Source organism: Canis lupus, chromosome 4 (assembly GCF_048164855.1).
Source record: "Canis lupus baileyi chromosome 4, mCanLup2.hap1, whole genome shotgun sequence".
Taxonomy (NCBI): Eukaryota; Metazoa; Chordata; class Mammalia; order Carnivora; family Canidae; genus Canis; species Canis lupus.
This window is the reverse complement of record NC_132841.1, coordinates 41440424-41460555: the sequence shown is the minus strand read 5'-3', so window position 1 is coordinate 41460555 and position 20132 is coordinate 41440424. Positions and strand designations below refer to the sequence as shown.

The window sequence follows — 20132 nt, the reverse complement described above, 5'->3', positions numbered from 1 at the left end:
TCTCTCTCAGAATATTTTAAGATAAGAAAGAATGGCAGTTAGAACCATCTGGGTAAGTGGTGCTCAATTAGCTTAACTTTTAGACCCTTTGGAAAAGCAACAGGGGAATTGTTAGCATTTGGTGGGCAGTGATGGATGGCACTTGTTGGGTAACTGGGGGAAGCTTCTCTCATTTGATACCTTAATCATGTAAGGTTGCACTACTTTAGTTTCAACCACAAGTTAATGAGGCCATTTGGGGAGAGCAGATCCAGCTGTCTAAATGGATCCATGCAAATACTAGGTTTATAGTGTGTCACAAAGCTGCAGAAGCTACTGTGTGGTCTTGACAGCCAGTAGCTTAATGAGGGGAGAGAAACCGTCTAAGGTGTGGGGCTTCTGTTTGAAATGTTCAAGTGAAGTTGAGGGTCACATACACTGAACCTCTGAATAAAGGGTAGTGGTCTGGGCTCTGGAGATAAAGGGTTAGAGTTTTATTTTATTTTATTTTTTAATTTCAGTATAGCTAATGATAAAAGGGTTAATGTTACTTAAGAAAGTCCAAGGCTACCTTCCAGGCAGTTCTTGCTTGCCAAAGAGCCAGTTGCTCCCTGACTCATGAGTTTGGCAGTGGAGGTCCTGTTTAATGCTGTGAAAGTTCTAAGAGCTGGTTTTGAGAAAAATTGAGAGCCTCGTCTGCCTAAGGGTCTGTCTACTCTTATTAAAAACTACTTTGTCCTGCTGAAGGCTTGAGGTTCCATCTGTCCTGTGTTCTTAGGCTGGAGGTTCTCCTATCTTTCTGTATCCAAAATACTTGTATTCTACAGACTCCCTGAATTTTAAACTGGAGAGAATTGGAAAATAAGTGTCAGATTGAGTTGAGGTGCTAATTCACTTTCACACTTGAAAAAGATAGGAGTGACCTAAAACATTTAAATATATACTGTGTCCCAGAGTTCTGAGTATTTAGGATTAGTCAGTGAGCAAAACAGCTGCCCTGCGGGGCTTACATCCCATTGCACTAGCAGTCCGTATACATTCTTGACTCCCTTTAAAGTTTTAGTTCCACTCAAGACAATGGTTTACAGTTTTGGAAAATGGCAAGTTCACTAGCTTACAGCTAGGAATTACATCCAATTCCACACAGCCATCCAGCCCAAACTACAGTTGCCTGGACTGGTAATAAACTCCTTGGCCTCCCTACTGCCACATTTTGAGCATTCCAATTCACTTTTTACTTTAGCACCTGTGGTAAGCTTTTGAAAAGCAAACTCCAGGTTGCTTGGGTGGCTGTCCGGTAAGCCTCTGTCTTTGGCTCTGGCTCTCAGGTCACAATCCTGAGGTCCTGGTGTCCAGCTTCTCCCTCTGCTGCTCCCCCTGCTTTTATGCTCTCTCTCTAATAAATGAATAAAAATTTTAAAACAAATTATTTTGACTTAGTTTCAAAGTCTGACAGACTAGTTGCCGCACAAATGAGTATATCCACACTGTTAGGTACTCATTGGCAATAAAAAACTGATAAAAGCAACAACAAATGAGGATGAATCTCAGAAACATGCTGAATAAAAAGCTAGACACAAAGTAGTACCTAACACCTGGTTCAATTTATGTTCCACTAGAATCTAGTGCCAACAAATTAATGTTAATTTGGGACCAGGGATAGGTGGTGGGAAGGATGCCTTAAAAAGGTGTTTACATATATCTGTGACAAACTCGGAGACACTTAAAACTGACTTAAAAATTGTACATAGTGCCCTTTAAAAGGGCCTTTAGCTACCTATTGGCCTCCGAGAGTCTATGAGGCACGATCAAGTATTTGCCTGTTTTCACCCTGAACTGCCACTCGTCCCTGGCTAATCCTGCCTTTTTCTACTTGTAGGCACTTGATGTCTTTTGCTTGCAGTATTCCTTTGTGTGGCTAGTTCTCACCTTTGCTGTATAGTCTAAGTATTTACTAAGAGGTGTTCTCTGTCCCATTGGTATCATTCAAAGCACCGATAAGCTAGAATTTATCTCTTGACTGCACTTACTGTACATTTTCCCTAAAAGTGAAGTGGCTTGTTTTAGAATAGGACCTTGTCTCACCCCTGGCCTGACAGGATTGATACATTGTCGAATCAATGAGAAATATCCACCAGATTAGTGGTGGTACATACTGTTCTATGAATGTCAAGTTCTAGTAGGAAAACCTTAAAGGAAATCCTGTATATACAGTAAGTAAATAGGTATGTGGAAACTAGACTTGAGGTATAAATAGTAAGAAGATACGACCTAAGTGACTGGATTTGGAAGTCCAGACATCCTGGTTGGACACTTCTACTATTAACTTGAGAATGATCCTGCCTCCCTACTTGATGAAATTGTAAAGAAAACGTGAAAATCTGAGAGTCATAATTATGATTATTAATAATCGCTAAAACTTTTTGGAGCCTTCATTATGTGCCAGACTCTGACCTCATTCAGTAACTGAAAACTCTTGAGTTGTTACTGTTCTTAGCCATGGTTTGTAGATGGAGAAGCAGAGTGTCAGACTGCTACTTGCTGGAATGTATACGTCAATGTTGGAGGCAATATTCAAATCGAGGATTTCTGACTCTTGAATTCATGCTCTTACAACTGTTCTCTTGACTGGACTTTTTTGGTCAGTCTTATTTGGATGATAGTCTTATTTGTGAGGTTGACAAGATACACTTTATCTGAACATTGAAAAACTTGGAAGCATTTTAATGTTAGAACATAGTCATATACCCATTCCATTTAAAAGTAATAGTAATAGTATGGCAAGACCAATCCTGGCAATGAGAATGTTCTGAGTGTATTCAGCACACAGGAGCTTTCCCGGTCACCCAGCATCTAGTATTCAGAAGGTTTTCTTTCTACTCTTGTGTCCAATGGTGAAACAGGCGGCCTGTTTAAGAGCCTCAACTTTGAAAGGGAACCTCAAGAGCTTGCAGGGAGGGCTGGTACTTGGAACAGTTATTTCCTGTTTGACAGCAGCTACCTCAGTTTTATGCTCTAGTGAAATGGGCTTATCAACCACTGCCAGTGACACCAGGTTTTTAACCAAATAGTATGGATTCCTGAATTTTGCTTTTTGAGTTTCTTTCCAAATATGACTTCTCTGTTAGCATCAGGTCAAAGGACAACCTGACTGACTGTTGGAGCTCTAGAGAGTGAAGCAGTTGCATATGACAAGAACACCTACATTTTGAAGTTGGTAGAAAGGACGGGAGTGATGCCTCTGAAGCGGGGAAAGGTGATGAGAAGAGATGTGCTCATGGGAGCCCCGGTTAAAGGAACTAAACTGCTTATTCCAACGGAAGCAAATCTCAGCCGGAGATTTGGGCCTAGAGGGCCTAGTGGCCGGAGGAGGGCCTAGAGTGGTCGCTGACCAGAGTCCTGCTGGTTGCTCCCCTTAGCCCTCCCGGGCTGGTGTTGCAGCGACGCCCCGGGGCCGCTAGGTGGCAGCCGCGCGTTTCCAAAGCTGGCTCACCTACCCGAGAGCCCAGCCGGGAGCCGGAGAACGGACCCGAGAGCTCCGGAGAGGGCGAGGGAGAGAAGTCCTGGAGCCCCCCTCCCCCCGCAGCGGCAAGGACAGAGATCAGCAGGCGTCTGGTTTAGGGTGCCTGCCGTCCGAGAGGGCATCCGGGCACGCCACGGTCCTGCGGGGACTCACAGGGCGGGCTAAAGCGAACTCCCTCGGACGGAGCCGCCCCGGGGGCTGGGTCTGACCCGCCCCCTCCGGGCTCCACGCTCGAGCGCTAGTGGGTGTGAGTGAGTGCTAGGAGCGAATGTGGATGAGTGAGGACGCTCCGCGCCTAACTGCGTTCTTGGGGACCGCCGCCTTCCCAGCTGGGGCATCACTGCGCCCGGGCGCAGAGCTCCGACGGCTTCGGCGCTCACCAGCTCCAGCCTCGCGGGCTCTGCCCCTTCGGAGCTGCCGGTCCCGTCGCCGAGAGTCTGAGCGAGCGCCTCCCTCCAACCCCGAGCCGCCAGGAGGAGGAGGAGGAGGAGGAGGAGGAGGAGGAGGAGGAGGAGGAGGAGGAGGAGGAGGAGGAGGCGGCGGCGGCGGAGAGGCCGCGGCAGGCAGGCAAGCAGGCTGGGCCGCCTTTGATGTGGGCGCGGCGCACCCAGCCGAGCTGAGCGCCCGTCCGGCCGCGCCCCGAGGGGGGAGCCCCCGGGCCCCGCATCCTCATTGTGCCGACTCGGGCCCGGGCCCGCCCCCGGCCCCCCGCCCCCTCGCCGCCCGCGCGTAGAAAACGCCCCGGCCGCCGCCAGCGGTGGGAGGCGGCGATGCGCACGGCCGGAGAGACGCGGAGGAGGAGACATGAGCCGGCGGGCGCCCAGACGGTGCGGCCGTGACGCGTTCCTGCGGCAGCCTCGCGCCCCGGCCCTGGAGCGCTGACCTCTGGCCCCGCACAGCCCCGCGCCCGGCCGGAGATCGCGCCCCGGCTCCCAGCGCCGCCGCGCATGCTGCCCCCGGAGTGACCCGAGCAGCCGCCCTCCCGCGGACGCCCGGACGGCCGGCCGGTCAGCAGTGAGCGAGCCTCCTCGCACCAGCCGGGCGCCTCCTGCACAGCGGCGGCCGCCCCGTAGCCCCCGCGCCAGCCCGGAGGGCGCAGCGCTCGGGAGGAGCCGCGCGGGGCGCTGATGCCGCAGGGCGCGCCGCGGAGCGCCCCGGAGCAGCAGAGTCTGCAGCAGCAGCAGCCGGCGAGGAGGGAGCAGCAGCAGCGGCGGCGGCGGCGGCGGCGGCGGCGGAGGCGCCCGGTCCCGGCCGCGCGGAGCGGACATGTGCAGGCTGGGCTAGGAGCCGCCGCCTCCCCCCCGCCCAGCGATGTATTCAGCGCCCTCCGCCTGCACTTGCCTGTAAGCGCCCGCGCGCGGGGCTGCCTACCCTGCTGGCCGTCTGTCCGTGTGCCTGTGACTGTCTGCCCGCCCGGCCGTTCGTCTGACTTTCAGGCTGCGTATCCGTCTGTCTGTACGCGCGCCCCCCTCCTTCAAGTCCCACTGACCACCTCTCCATCTCTCTCCCGCAGGTGTTTACACTTCCTGCTGCTGTGCTTCCAGGTACAGGTACGTAGGGTCCCGACTCTGACCTCCCCCTGCCCCTGCCTCGCGGTGCAGGTCGACCCCCCTCCCCTGGGCCGCGCCCCCTCCCTGTGCCCCACCCCTACTGGGCGCCGAGCCCAGTGCACCTGTTCCCAGGGCGCCAAAGGGCGGCTCCGCGCGCGCCCTGCGCCCTGCGCCCTGCGCCCTGCGCCGGCGGGGGACCAGCCAAGGGCCAGGGGCTCTGCTGCAGGGCTCCGACTGGCGCGGCCCCTGTCGGCCTGGGCTGGGACGAGATCCGTGGAGCCAGCGGACTCAGCCGCTGCAGTGTGCCCGGCTCCAAGCGCCTTGCCTGCCCACAACCGGCGAGGAGTTGCGACCTGGGGGGGTTTTCTGCCAACCGTCCCTGAACATCTCCGCTCGCTCTTCCAAACAAAAAGGCTCCTTTGAGCCGAATGGGTTTTGAGTCCAGGGAGAAAGCTTCAGTTGTAAATTACTCTGTGGTTTCAAAGGCGTTTGCAGGGGAGAGACGGAGAGAGACAGAGACAGGGGCGAGAGCCGGGTGTAGGAGAGACCAGATGAGAGGTAGCTGAGACGGGCGCTTGGGCTGAGGGGCCGTTGCCCATGAAGCCGCTCCGGAACGGGCCACGCTCCGCACACCCTCGCCCAAGGTGGTGCAGCCCTCGGCTGGTTCCCCGCCTTGCTCCCCGCTCGCTCGCTCTCTGTGAATCAGAAGAGGGCTTGGCGCTCAGCCTGGAAAGCACTTGCTAAAATCTGATCTGTTACTTCAGCAGCTTTCAGACTCGGGAAGGTCTTGGCACGCAGACAGTTGGAACGCTCTGGCTTCCAAAGCCGTGGAAATGAAGGAAGGGGCGGGGGGCAGAGAAAGAGAAGAGGGAAAGGAGGGAGAGACTTCAGACCCGATTAGAACCAGACCAGGGCTGCCTCAGCATGGGGGGGGGGGGGTTGCAAAGGGAAGGGGAATAGGAAGTGCCAGCTGCCCTAGCCCCCCACCCACCTAGAGCTGCAGGGGAGGGGCCTTAGGAGGAGCTGGATTGGGGCCAAAAGAGATTATCTGCCCCTTCCCCCTCTGAGTTGAAGGCAGGTGTCCTCTCGGGGTTAGAGAGGATGCTTAGGTTTTAGCTTTTCGGGCTCCAGTGGTGCCCCCAAAAGAGCCTTGAGCAGGAAAGATGGTGGCTTTCCCAGCTTTATGGCATAAGGAATGTTGTGTGTGTTGAGTACTGTTGAGACTCCGCAGACTCTTTCAGTGTTTGGTGTGGTGGTGGGTCTGCTTACTTCTCCTTCCACTCCTGGGAGAGGTTCGTTAACCATCAGAATAGACATTGGGCTGGGGGAAGCTAGTTGGGGCTGGGGGCTGTGAGGATGGATGGATGGATGGATGGACGGACGGACGGACTGATGGCTTCTTTCCCCCAGCCTTGGCCAGGCTGAGGTCCCCAGTGACTCCTTGAATCAATATAACTGAAGTCAGTAACTTAAAACTGGCTGTTTGCCAAAGCAGATGTGACCCTGTGGTGGTGGGGGCAGGGGTGGGGAATGGCCGGTGTCAGAGAGAGAGGCCAGTGCCAGGCATGGCCTGTCTGATTTGCAGCTGAGTCCCCAAGCAGAGGGCAGGCCCCCGGGGTCACTCCAGGGGATCTGCTTGCCTGACCTGGGTGAGAGCTCTTTTTCCCCATGTGTTACACCTGGGGATGGGGGAATGCTGTGCTGGGCATGGAGGTAGAGATATCTGTGATTGTGTTGCTGTAGCCTCCTGATGCCTGCTACCTCTTCGTCCTTCAAGCAGAGCCCAGGAGGGGTTGCTGCATTGCCTTGTGTTCTCTAGGGAAGCATGAGGAAGGGAACCTGGACTTTGCATCCCACTTCTATCTTCTGGCCAGAGCTAGGCTAGAGCTAGCCTCCCAGGAAAGAGCTGAGTGGTCCATCTGGGTTAGGACTTTAAGCAGGTGATGGAGCCTTCTCTCCCCCTCCTCTTACCTCTTCCTTTCTTTTCAGCCTTTCCCCACCTAAACTGCCGTGAGATGGTAAATACCATTAAATGTATTAATATTTAACCCACGCTCCATGCACCCATAGAGTATCTAAGGATGGGATTATGGAGAAGGCAGGTTCCTGATATGGAACCTGATTGCTTATGTTGTGGAGAGGGCTCTCAGCTCCCCCGCCGATTTTCAAAAGCACCTATGATTCCTAAAAGATAAAGAAATGGCAGGCTCAGGTGCCCATTCTTGCCCTAGGAACAAAGGTAGAGTGGCCATTAGAGGTAGAGGTGAAAGGTAGGCCTCAAGTGTTGGTGGCTGGGAGTGTGAAGTCTGCTCCTTGCAGAGGTGGCCTTGGACAGGCATAGGGAGACCAGCCACTTCTCTGCCAGGGTACGCTTAGAGAGGGTGACAGGAGCTCCCTGGGTGAGCAGGGGCTGGGGAGGCCTCCCTGCATGGCGGGAAGGGCTCAGAGCTTTGCAGTCTGGTGGACTGGGCTGGAGCCCCAGCGTCAACTTGCCTCCGTGAGTCTTAGCTTCGTCATTGGTGAAATGGGTGGCCTTGAGGCTGATGTGATACATGATAGGTGTGGAAGAAGGTTTAGAAATTTTCATCCACCTGGGAGGGTGCTTTGTTCTGCTGAGAAATAGATATACCTGTGCCCTTCCCATCCTTACCTCCCTGGTTTGGGGGACTGCTCCATTCTTAGCAATGGAGTTTCTGGGCTCCTCCTTTCTCCCTATCCATCAGCCCTCAGGTCCAGAATGTGCCCCCACCTCCAGCCACATTTTTGAGAGAGCACAACAGTCAATGCCAGACACTGCCTTCCCCTTGGGCCCCTCATGTGGTGAGCCCCGCCTTCTCCCCCCACCCCGCCCCTGCTGGCCACCCCAGGAAGCAGGAAGCTGGGAATTTAATAAAATCCCTTCTCCACACGACTTGGGACACTGCGGATAGCTCAAATCGGAAGAATTTTAAAAATTTCCGAGGGGAGCAGGCGGCGTGACCAGTAAATTGCTTTTCTGCACTTGGCTGAGCGCTGACAATGACACCGGGCTGGGCCTTTCACGCAGCTTGGCCGGCACCTGCCTGACATTGTTCCTACCGCCAGGCTCGGCTAGGTCCTGGCCTTCCCCAGACAGGCCAGGCTTGAGGCGATCCAGGGAAGGGGGGCTTCTACCACCCACCCCTTGTCCTCCCAAGCTCCACTTCCTCTCCCACTGCACGGTGTGTTCAAGTTTTGAAGTTTCCTTCCACGCCCCCCATTGGCCTGGCCACCCCCCACATCTGGCTTCTTAAGTGAGGCTTAGAATCTCTCTTCTGGTTGGTTAGAATAGGAAAGCCAGAGACCGAGTGCTTTGGGACACAAGGAGGATGGGAAGCTGTCTGTTGGGTAGCATTTTTAACTTCTTAAAATGGGGTGACATCATCTATCTATCTGTCCAGTCAGGTGTCCCTTCAACAAATACTTGCTAGAAAACTGCTTCATGGGCAGCCTGGTGTGGCTCAGCGGTTTAGAGCTGCTATTAGCCCAGGGTGTGATCCTGGAGTCCCAGGATCGAGTCCCATGTCAGGCTCCCTGCATGGAGCCATTCTCCCTCTGCCTGTGTCTGTGCCTCTCTCTCTCTCTCTCTTTCTCTGTGAGTCTCTCATGAATAAACAAATAAAATCTTAAAAAAAAGAAAGGAAGGAAGGAAGGAAGGAAGGAAGGAAGGAAGGAAGGAAGGAAGGAAGGAAGAAACCTGCTTCATGCTGGCCCTGAGAACAAGACTAGTGAGTTCCTGGCCTCAAGATGCTCCCATTCTAGAAGGGAGAGTGCCAGATAAACCTGAGTTTCTGTGATCCTACCTACCTCCTGAGAAATACGGGGGCCTTGCACGTCCTGCTTTTGTCCAACTAAGCAAGACCCCAAGGCTCTTGCATCTGGAAGCTTGTTTCCTTCTTCCTATCATTCTTCCTCCTGAAGTAGGAGGGGTAATATTCTTACTTCACAGTTGGAGAAACTGAGGCACAGAGTGGAGAAGAAATTTGCTCAAGGACAATGCTAAGACTCAAGACTCTGGATTCAAGATCTTGTGTTCTTTCCATGACCCCAGACAGACTTTTTCAGGAAGAACACTGAAATTATTCAGAAAGAATACTGGTGGGGAAATGGAGTTCCAAGAGGCATGCTAGGGGTTCTCAGTGAGAGCTTCCCTTGGATTCTCACTGCTAGGGTCCCCATGGTGCAGATGGTCAGAGCCTGGATAGGTGTCTCTGCTGAAGGGTACCTGACTCGGAGTCTGCAGGCCCTGATTTCCCTAGAATGTCCTGAACTGAAAGGGTCCCAGAGCCAGGGGTGGTGTTTTGGAGGGTAGGACCTGGGGGATTCGGCACTCTCCTCTCAGCTTCTTTCCCAGTAGCAAAGAGGAGGAAGGGACCCTGCCAGCATTCCTGTAGCCCCAGAGCCGGTTACCCACTCTGAGATAAGGAGGTAGATTGTTAAAATATCTTGTGCTTAGCACCGCCAGTTGACACTGGCTTGGAGTAGATCTGAGAGCACATTGGGCCCCTAAACGGAGATGGAGGGTGCCAGGGAGGAGACTTCCTAGCCTCAGCAGGACCTTCTGGTTCTGACCTCATCCTCTAGCAGGAGAGGTGTAGGTGTGGGTAATCAGGGTGCAGGCATGTGAGGCTGACAACAATACTTGTAGGCACCACCAGGTGTTGTGTGCTTACTATGTGACAGGCAGGCACTTTCTCACATCATGGAGGCTAAGCCTCACAACCAGCCTGGAATTAGGGAATTCTGCAGACAAGAAAGTGAGGCTCAGAGGCATGAGATAACCTGCCTCTGGCCACATGGCAAGAGGGAGGCAGAACTGGCTTCAACTCTGGGTCACCTAGCACTAGGCTCCAGGCTTATTAAACAGCAGTATGAGGGATCTGGAGTGTGCCAGCCTGGTTCCAGTTGTCACACTGCCATATCTTTGCTGTATGACATTGAGCAAGTTACTTAACCTCTCCAGAGTCAGCTTCTGCACGTGGTAAGATGGAAAGAAAACAACCAACCAACCAATCTCTGCTTCCTAAAGATGTAGAGCAGGGGCCAGTGCAAGGCAGGGGCAGTAGCCCCTGTGTCTCTTGTTTTGGGAGGGCTCCCTTGCCCCCTTACCCATATCAGTATGGTAAGCTCCCCTTCCCAGGGCACTGTCACCTCCAGTGACTAGGAGAGGGAAGATGTGGATTGGTTCCTTTCTGAGGACAGGGGCTTTCTGTTCCATCTCTGTGTGCTCCATATTTTTTTGCTGGGTCAGTCTGCTGCCCACTCCCAAGGACTGTGGTTGAACACACAGGGATAGGGCAGTGCCAGTGGTCTTGCCAGGGTGGCCCTAGGCTGGGGGAGAGCCCCTGGGCCTCAGAGGGGGCTGAGTATGGGGACTTATTTTGGAACATCAGTGGGTAAATTGGCCCCTCAGGCTTTAATCAGGCTTGCTGATAGGGGCTGGGAGATGTTTGGATATTATTGCTCTGACGTCTAAATGGTATAATGCCCGTGGGCCATTTAAAATGCTCCTGTGCCAAAGATGGGGCCAAGGACAAGCCTCCCTTGGGCCACAGAGCAGAAACACTCTCTGGACCCCTGGGATCCGTCCTGGCTTTGTCACTGGCTCATTGGATGATCCCCCTCTCTGGGCCTCAGTTTACATACCTGGGTATCAGTGAGGTGAGCTCGATGACTTTGATGGAGCTTGAGTGCATGGGCGTTAGCATAAGAGATGCTTAGGTTTGCATCGTGTCTGTGCTGCTGGGCAAATTTCTTAACAATCTGTCTTTTGCACTTCAGTTTTCTCCACCTGTAAAGTGGAGTGATGAGAGGGACCTACTTCTTACAGGTCACTGTGGGGACTACCTGAGATAATACACACAGAGTAGGTAGCACAGTGGTTGGCACTCCAGAAATAACTGAGTAACCGTAGTTGTTGGCTCAGTTGGCTGCTCCGTCTGTGCACTAGGTCCATACCCTTCTGTGGGGTGCTGAGGAAGGCTGGGAAGGATGTATTCCTTGCATTAGTGGCCTCAGGGCTCCTCTTGTCGAAGTTGAGAGCACAGCCTTTGGACTTAGGTCTGTACCTAATCCTCATTGCACCACTCCCAGGCTGTGTGGGCCTGGGCAAGATCCTTAACCTCCCTGAGTCTCTGCCTCCTTATCACATGGGAAATAGGGATGATAATACCACTCCCAGACCTGTTGGGAGGTGTAATTGAAGTCATGTCTTGGGCCAGGTATGCAGTAGGTACTCAGTTATGATGTTGCTTCTCATTAGCAAACATTTATGGGACACATGCTGCATGGGTGGCCTTGGACTGGGTTTTAGAGGGGATGCCAGGAAGGCATCCATTCAGCTTTTTTCTCAAAGTGTTCCCTGTGAAGAGATGACTGCCACTTTGCACAGCTTTATTTACCTCCCTCACCCCGATTCCACTTCTGCCTTAGAGCCCCTTTGTACTTTGTCACTGTCACATGACCCAGGGTGCTCTCCATGGGGCTCACAGGGATGCATAGGAGCTCAGGCTCTGGATTCAGCCCATTAGATCACATCCTGTCTTGATCACTTCATAGTTTCATGACTGAGCAAATTGCTTGGCCTCTCTGTGGCTTATCTTTAATGTGGGCATTAGGGTAGCACCCCCTCTTGGGGTTGCTATAGGGGTGAACTGTGATTGCCCTGGGGGAAGGACTTGGTGCAGCACTTGGATCATTATTAATGTTAAGTAAATGTGAGCTGCAGGTAGGCATTTGATTTTGGTGTGTCTAGAGGCCTGTTTGTCTACCAGCTCATGGTTCCTGGAAGTCAAGGGAGGCTGGACCCATCCTGAGTACTCTACGGCACATGGCACAGACCTGGTGTGCAGGATGAATGTTGAGTCAGTGAGTGGAGGGGCCCCAGAGAAGCTGGGGCCAGGCATCTGGATTCAGAACCCTTCTGACACCAGGTGTGGGGCAAGGGGGCTCAGGACCTATCCTAGCCTTTGGGATAGGAGAGAAATCTGAGGGGTCTGTGCAGGGGGATAGGGGCTCAAGGGTGCCATGGGTACTCTGGTGAGGGGCCATGAAACCAGGCTGGGGGCCAGAGGATCTGACCAGGGAAGATGCCCCATTTGTACCTTATATTAGGAATAAACTGAGTGAAGACACTGTGAACCTGTATGGAAAAGCCATTGCAGGCACATGGAACATCTCTGCATGAAAACAGGGAACAGCCTGATGTGCTCTGGGTACTCCAAGCCAGTTAGAGCATGAAGTTCAGGAATAGTGGTGATGTAAAAGGCCATGGTGGGCATTGAATGCCGGAATAAAGGGCTTGTTTATAATCTTGTAGGCAGGCAGGACCACTCTCCCACCCATGTGCTTTTAAGGGAAGGGGAAAAGAAAGAAAAGAAGGGAGCTTGAGTCTTTAGGGATCCTGGCTGCTTCCCCAGGCTGGCGTCAGGATTGACTGCCAGAGGCACCCATATTGACGATCTGTATGGAGAAGGCTGATGTGTGGATAGAGGGGCTTCTAGTCAGGTGCCTTGGGTGGCAGCACCTCCCTCCCATGCTGATGCCTCAGCCCTGCCAATCAATACACTGATAGCCCTGGGAGCTTAATGGACAGGCTGGGGGGTCGGGACGGGCCCTTTGCAACGTCACTGTTCTGGCTGGGCTGGGTGTGGGGATATGACAAGACAGAGGGGAGAAGCCTGGGGTTGAGGGGTGAACAGGAGCGTGCATCTGAGCCAACCTCATATCCCGGGATGGGCTTCGCCTTCCTCCTCCCCTTTCTGTCCGCAGATGCCAGCTGGCAGAAATTCGTGGGCTCCAGAGCCAGAGATGGGTTCAGATCTTGGCTCTGTTGCTTTGTGTACGACGTGGGTATGCCCCTTGGCCTCTCCGTGTCTCCCTTTGTCCTAGCGATGGTAATCATTCTGACCTGCCCAGGTTGTGTGAGGAAGCAGACCAGGCCGGCAATGTGCTTAGCTCAGGCCCTGGCACAGAGCAAGTGCCCAGCAAGTGGGAGCCAACGTTAGTTTCACCCTCTCGGCTAGTAACCCACAGAGCACTGGGGCTGGCAGCAACTCCCAGGCCTGAGTCCAGGCCTGCTCTCTAGGAAGAGTTTGGGGAGCTGCGTTTTGGGGTGTGGAGAGTGGGGCTGAGCTTACCAGGGACCACTCCCAGAGGGGTGAATTGAGAATTTGGAGAAGCTCCAAAAGCGCTCCGCAGGGCTGGCAGCACCTCCACCGCTGGAGGAGGAGGCAGGCGGTGGTGGAATGTGGCCGGAAGTCTGTGGGCTGCCCCTCCGGGGACCCAGGAGACCCTCCCTTTCTGGGCAGGCTGCCTGGAGACAGGGGCATGGATTGTAGGAGGCCTCAATGATGGGGACCTGGGCGGGAGGGGGCAGTGTGACCCCATCCTCCTCTGGAGTAGGGGGAGAGAGCTCAAGGCCCTCAGCCCTTTCATGTTTAATCCCTCTCCAGTCCCTGCCCCAACTATGGCTTGTGGCCAGAACCAGTTGCCATCCTGAATAGAGGGGGAGGAGGGGTGGAGGGAGGGGAGAGTGAAGGCGGGTCGGGGCAAAGTGCTGGAGAGCTTGGGCTCTCGGCTGACAGGGACTTGAATCTTGATTTCTTTTCTCACAAGTGTGTGACTTTGGACAAGTGATGGCACCTCTCCAGCCTCAGTTTCCTCATCTGTGAAATGGGGACAGTAATTGTACTGACTCATGGGGCCACTCTGGGAATTACAGAAGGCAATTTACCTAAAGTGATCCTTAGCACGGAGGAAATGCTCAATAAGTAGTGGCTGTTCAAAACACAAGAAGAAAGAAAAAAGAAAACATTTGTGGCTGTTGTTACTAATACCATCTTTCTCTGGGATAAATATGATATGCAGTCCCCATTCTGCCAGTGAGAAAACCAAGGGTTAAAGAAATAAAACAATTCGGTGATTTGGGGTAGAGCCCGGCAACCCCTGAGGTCACTTTAGTGCTGGTCATCTTGTTGAATGTGTGCTGTGTGGTGTGTGTGCATTTTTGCAGCGTGTGTGCAGAAGTGATGCATGGTGAGGCGGACATCTGTGGAAGATGGGGGTGTGGCCCGGGAAGAAATAGGAAGCCCCCAGACATGTCTTCAGAGCATGAGTGGGTCAGTGAAGCCGGAATCTTCAACCAGAGGGAGCAGGGGTGGCTGATGGATGCCCTGGTAAGAGGGGGCCTGGGTTGATGTCTGGGAGCTGGCATTGAGAACACCCCAGCCTCTTTTCATCCCATGGATGGTTCACCCCTAGGGTGAAGGGAGGAGGTGCAGAATGTAGAAGAGGCTGGCCGAATGGACCAGGAAGGACCCCGAATGGACACTGAAGGCCCCCAAATGGACACTGTGCTGTGGGCCGTGGGGAGCCAGGCGGACTGTGATGTTGGAACCGGCCCCACCCTGTGTGTTAGAGAGCTGTGCCCCACAAGGATGAGAGTGCAGGCCGGGCCCTAGGCAGGGGGCTGTGTCCCACTGGGCACCTTGTCTGTGCCAGAGCCTGCGATCTCAGCACACCTTGGGGGAGATTTGAACCTGTCAGGCCATTGTCACCCCTGTGCAATTCCTGGATTGGAAAGTGAATGTTTCCACCAGAGCCCAAGCTCTTAGGGCAGGGAAGGGGCTGGCTGGGGGGCACTGGGGGGACCTTAGGCTGCAGGGGGACCCCACTATAGGCCATCCTGCTGTGGGAAAAGCTACTTAGACCCAAAAGAGAAGCTGGGGTGGGGGAAGGCAGAGTAACAAAGGTGCCTTCCTCCACCCAAGGACGTCCTGAACGTGCCAACCCTGCTTCCCTTGTGAGTGCTGCAGTAGTCTCGTTTTTTCACGCTGCAGCTTCTCAACACCCCAGATGACTGTGCACCTGGAGGGGTGTTAGCCAGTGGAGAGCAGCTTTGACTGTTCCAGGAAAGCCTGGAAGACAGGACCCCTCTCAGGCCAGGTCACCTGCCACTCTGAGCAGGAAAACAGGAGGAAGAGGATGTTCCTGAGGCAGATGCTAGTGCTCCGCTTGCCCACATTCCAGCTCCCGTGGCCCTGGAGAAGTGCCTCAAAGGTCCAGTCTATGAAGTGAGCTCTAACTGGGGCCCACCTCCAGGAGTGGCTGAGGAGGTACCATATCTAAAGGTTCCGGCAGAGTGCCTGGAACAGAGGAAAGCTTGGTAATTGATAGCTTTAAGAATGCCCCTTGCCACCCCTCTGTGGAGCACTCTGCTTGTCTGGGTGGTGAGTGGTGGAGCTGATTTTGGCCTTCAGGTTTCCTTAATCCTAGCCACAGTCATTTAGCAAACATTCGCCAGAGCTGGAGACCCCAGGGTGAGCTGCACTGTGGGGATGATAAGCCATTACAATAGTGCCCAGAGGCCCTAACCCAGTTGTGTGTGGGATGGTTGGGGTGGGGGGCAGGAAAGGCTTCCAGAGGAGATACCTGAGGGAAGGTGTCAGTTGGGCAGAGGGAGCAGTGTGCCCTAGGCAGAAGACCTGACCTACGCAGATGCCTGGGGCTCCCCAAGGGTCTTGCCCAGGAAACCCAGGGGTCTCTCTACGTTATCAGAAGGATGGATTCTGTTTATGTGTCAGAAGCCACCCCTGCTGCCTCCCTTGGGAAGGATGTGACCACAGAATGTGGCTTAAATGGTGGAAGCTGGGCAAGATGAATTGTTCCCCCCACATCCTGGGGAAGGGCCACCGGATAGCCCCTGCTGACCCTGGGTCACCAGCACTGCCTCTGTCCAGTGGGCCAGGGAGAAAATCGTTAATGGGAGGCTGGCTTCTGGGGCAGGACAGCTCCCCTTGGGGACCCAGGGTAAGGAGATTGGTTTGACCTCTGGTCGATAAGGTCTCTTGTGAGCAGGAGGAGAGTTGGAGGGCAGGAAAGGAGGCTGGAGGATGGCCCTTGGGGGAGGGGATGGGCCCAGCCTACCTCGGGAGCTCATTCCAGGGAGGTTGAGGGGAGGTTGAGGGCCACGAGTCGGGGGTGGGGGGTGGGGTGGGGTCGGAGGTGATCTTCAGGACACATGCCCACCAGGTGCAAACCTCATGGAGTGCTGGAGCTCTTCCCTCCCTGAGCATCAAGATATAAGAGGAAGTGGGCCCCAGGTGTCAGACTCTGGCTGTGAATTGGTGACAGGGGCTGGCCATCAAGAAGAATGGGAGTGAAGGGTATGCCTCCTTGGCTGGCCGGCAGCCAGGCCCCATGCCCCTGGCTCTGTGGCTCCAAGCCACTGAGTTAACTTTTCTGAGCCTCGTTTCTACATCTGTTAAGTGGAGGTGACAAGCATTTCCCTGTTGCTGGGTTGTCTGGAGGCTCAGAGGCAATAGCGTCTTCCTAGACTGCGATTGTGTGCAGAGGTGCCCTCTTCCAGAAAGGCTTCAGTCTGCAGGGCTTTCCTTGTGAGCCTCTGAAAGGGCATCCATGTGTTCTCTTAGTTAAGGCTCCTGAGTACTCGCTCTGTGCTGGGCACTGTTCTAAGACTTTATCCATTTTATCTGCATAACAGCCCATGAGGTGGGTGCTGTTGTCACCTCTCTCATTTTTTAGGTGAGGAAGCTGAAGAACAGAAGGGTTGGTAACCTGCCTAGGGTCCCTGAGTGAGGGAGGGGCACACCCTGGGTTCTGGCCCCGGGACCTCCTCCTGACTGCGCTGGTGGGGCAAGTGGGGCCCTGCAATGTGGGGCTGGAAGAGGGGCTTTAACTGGGGCTGATTCTGCCATTGCTTGTTCTGGGACCTTGTCAGTTCAGCTTCGAGGCCTCAGTTTTCTCATCTGTGATGTGGGATAATACTTCTGCCCTGACAATGATAGTGAAGGATAAATAGTATGATCCAGCTGGAATGCCTGCCAGGCCCAGGCTCATCAGGGGACATGTGTAGGTCAGCTTGAGGACAGAGACCCTGGGGTGGGCATGGGATGTAGCAATGAGGAGAACATGGTCCCTGCCCTTGGGAGCTCACGATTGAGAGGTGATTCAGATGCTTGGGCAGCCCTGGCTCCAAGAGCTCTGTGATGGGCTAGGTAGGCCATGCTCTCATGGGAGTGAGGTCTTGTGTGCCCAGCATCATGTCAGACCTCATGGGCACACAGAACAAACCAAGAATGCTGTCTGGGCTTTGAGAATTGTTCAGCTTTATGGTTAAGATGGGAAGGGACAGGCAGACATTTAGCAGGGCATATAAAACCTAATTTAATAGTAAATGGAATGACAGGACTCCACATCTTTTCAATGTTCATTTGTTCATTCATTCATGCATTCAACAAATTTTTGAGTTTCTCCTGTGCTACATGCTGGGGATGGGATATAGCAGCAAACCAAGAAGGAGACAGCCCCAGCTTTCATGGTGCTGCCAATGTAATGTTGAGGGGAGACAGACAAAAACCAGATAAATAGGTGTTATGTGAAGTTGGTCAATGTTAGAAAGAAAAAACAAAGCATAGTAGAGAGATGGAAAGTTACAGAGGTGGGGGCTGCTTCAGAAAAACAGTGAAAGAAGGCCTGTCTCAGGATGTGACATTGAGCAGAGACCCTAATGAGGTAAAGGAGCCAGAGTGTAGAAATCTGGGAAAGAACATTGAAGCCAAGGGAAGAGCAAGTGCAAAGGCCCTGAGGCAGGTGTGTGTTTTGGGTTTGGAATGCTCAGTGGCATAACACGGCAGTATAGTTGGGGGTGAGGGAGTAGTAAAAGATGAAAAGGGGGCTCATCCTGAAGACCTTGAAGTCCTGATGGAGACCTTTGTCTAAATGTGATGGGAAGCCTTGGAGGGTGGGGAGGGGGGAACATTATACAAGGTGATCGGGTCTGGTGGAAGACAGACAACCAGAGGGCAAGAGGGGGAACAGAAGGCTGGTGAGGAGGTGGCATGTTCAGGAAGGGAGACTAGAGGGATATACGTTGGCACAGGAAACCAGAGGCAGCTTCCTGGAGGATGTGGTCCCATATGAATTGAGCCTCTGGGGATATGGGGAATTTTGGTGGGGGATGCAAAATGAAGTGTTCTCCAAGAGAGGCCAGGGATATGGGCAAAGGCTGGGTGAGTGTGGTGAGTGTGAGGACTCTCTGGACATGGAAGGGTTGGCCCCGGACATCAACTCCTGGAGGACAAATGACAGTGGATTCTGGCCCATTCCTTTCCAGGAGGACTCACCAGGCCTCTGCCCTTCCTGCTGTGCCTCCCATCCTTCCCCCATCTTTTTTTTTTTTTTTTTAAAGATTTTATTTATGAGAGACACAGAGAAAGAGGGAGAGAGAGAGGCAGAGACACAGGCAGAGGGAGAAGCAGGCTCCATGCAGGGAGCCTGACGTGGGACTCAATCCTAGGTCCCCAGGATCATGCCCTGGGCCGAAGGCGGCGCTAAACCGCTGAGCCACCCGGGCTACCCCCCCCTTTTTAAAAAGATTTTATTTATTTATTCATGAGAGACACACAGAGAGAGAGAGAGAGGCAGAGACACAGGCAGAGGGAGAAGCAGGCTCCATGCCGGGAGCCCGACGCGGGACTCAATCCCGTGTCTCCCAGATCACGCCCTGGCGTCCCGCTTCCCCCATCTTCATATAGATTATAGATTTTGATACTTCCCCACTTGCTCACTTTATCCTCACAGCCACTCTGAGCGTCATCAGGGTAGGGGCTCTGTTCTACTGTTTTATTGAGAAGGAATCTGTGTGCCTAAGGTCACACGAGAAATCTTTGCTCCATACTTCTTGCTTTAACTTGAGGCTTTAGTGGAAAGATAGCAGGCTTTATTGTCCAGCAGACCTAGGCCTGATTCTTAGATTTGCCACTTCCCAGCTGGGCCACCTTGGGGGCAACACGCCTCACTGCTGTGAGCCTCGGTTGCCTCATCTGTGAAATGGGGATGGTAACAGCGGAGGCGTGAGTCTCTCAGAGGAGGAGAGTCTGCACCAGGGCCTGGTCCAGAGACAGCACGGAGGGGGCCCTGGCTCTTTGGTGTGAACGTGGCTCCTACAGGCAGAGCACCCAGGACTTCCAAGGTAGATCACTGATGCCCCTCTCCCTGGCCAGGTGCTGGCGGCCGAAGAGAACGTGGACTTCCGCATCCACGTGGAGAACCAGACGCGGGCTCGGGACGATGTGAGCCGTAAGCAGCTGCGGCTGTACCAGCTCTACAGCCGGACCAGTGGGAAGCACATCCAGGTCCTGGGCCGCAGGATCAGTGCCCGCGGCGAGGACGGGGACAAGTATGGTAGGTGCCAACTCCCTCCTCCCTCACTGCGCACCTCTGAGACCTCAGGTTCAAATCCCAGTTCTGCCCTGTGCTGACTGTGCAATCTCGCACCTGGCATAGCTGGCTCTCAGGTTTCTCATCTGTAAACTTGGAGATGCAGTAGTGTATCCCGGAGAGCCTTGGTGGGAGTACTGATTGAAGATGGGAATGAAAATTGCTTTTGCTGGTAAATGCCGGCTGTCGTGGGTATCAGTGGCTTGCCTGGGCATGGCCTAAAGCAGGTAGCTGCGCCCCATGGCATTGCTTCACCAGCCCCAGGTTCAGTTGCTCAGACAGGGGGGAGCCTCCAGGGAATGCTTTTTTGGATGCTGCTGGTGGTGCTGGAAATCAGCCTGGTGTGAGTGTGAGTGCACATGTGTGTACATGGGTGTGAGTGTGGGTATGTGCTCTGTGAGCTTGGGCTTGTACACCTGGGAGGAATGGTGCTCACAGCACCTTGGGCTACTGTCCCTTTGACCTGCCCTTGACCCTGAAACTATCCAGCCCTCCTCTGGGATGTTTGGGAACCATCACTCACCTCATGCTGTCTCTGCAAGGGGGGCTGGGAGGAATGAGACACCCTGACTCCCCCCCCCCTTAACCCCCAGCTCACAAAGGCCCTCAGCAGTGAGAGAAACAGACAGGACTCCACTTCCCCAGAGCCTTGAGAGGATTTTTGGTACCAGTCTGGGCAAATACTGACTCTGCCTCACTGGTTCTTGCCTTCTTCGGCCAGGTTCTGGGAGGTGTCCCAGGCCATCACCGTCCTACCCCCCCAACCACCTCCGCCCCAGGCTGGCCTTGGGCAGGGGAATTGGGGCTGTGGGTGGGCCAAG

General features: G+C 54.0%; 1 protein-coding gene across 2 annotated transcripts in view; it reads left to right on the top strand.

The window, feature by feature from the left end:
- Window positions 1–4269: 4269 nt before the first annotated feature.
- The window catches only part of FGF18 (fibroblast growth factor 18), a 37495-nt gene continuing 21632 nt past the window's right edge, over window positions 4270–20132 (top strand). Inside the window, exons 1-3 of one of the 2 annotated variants that reach the window (XR_012029806.1) lie at window positions 4270–4845; window positions 5016–5052; window positions 19095–19275. Coding sequence is in view for 1 of the 2 variants with exons in the window: in XM_072824157.1 (XP_072680258.1) it covers window positions 4814–4845; window positions 5016–5052; window positions 19095–19275 (250 nt within the window). In the remaining variant the exon portion in view is untranslated. The remainder of the gene's footprint in view (window positions 4846–5015; window positions 5053–19094; window positions 19276–20132) is intronic. The other variant, XM_072824157.1, reaches the window with a different exon arrangement.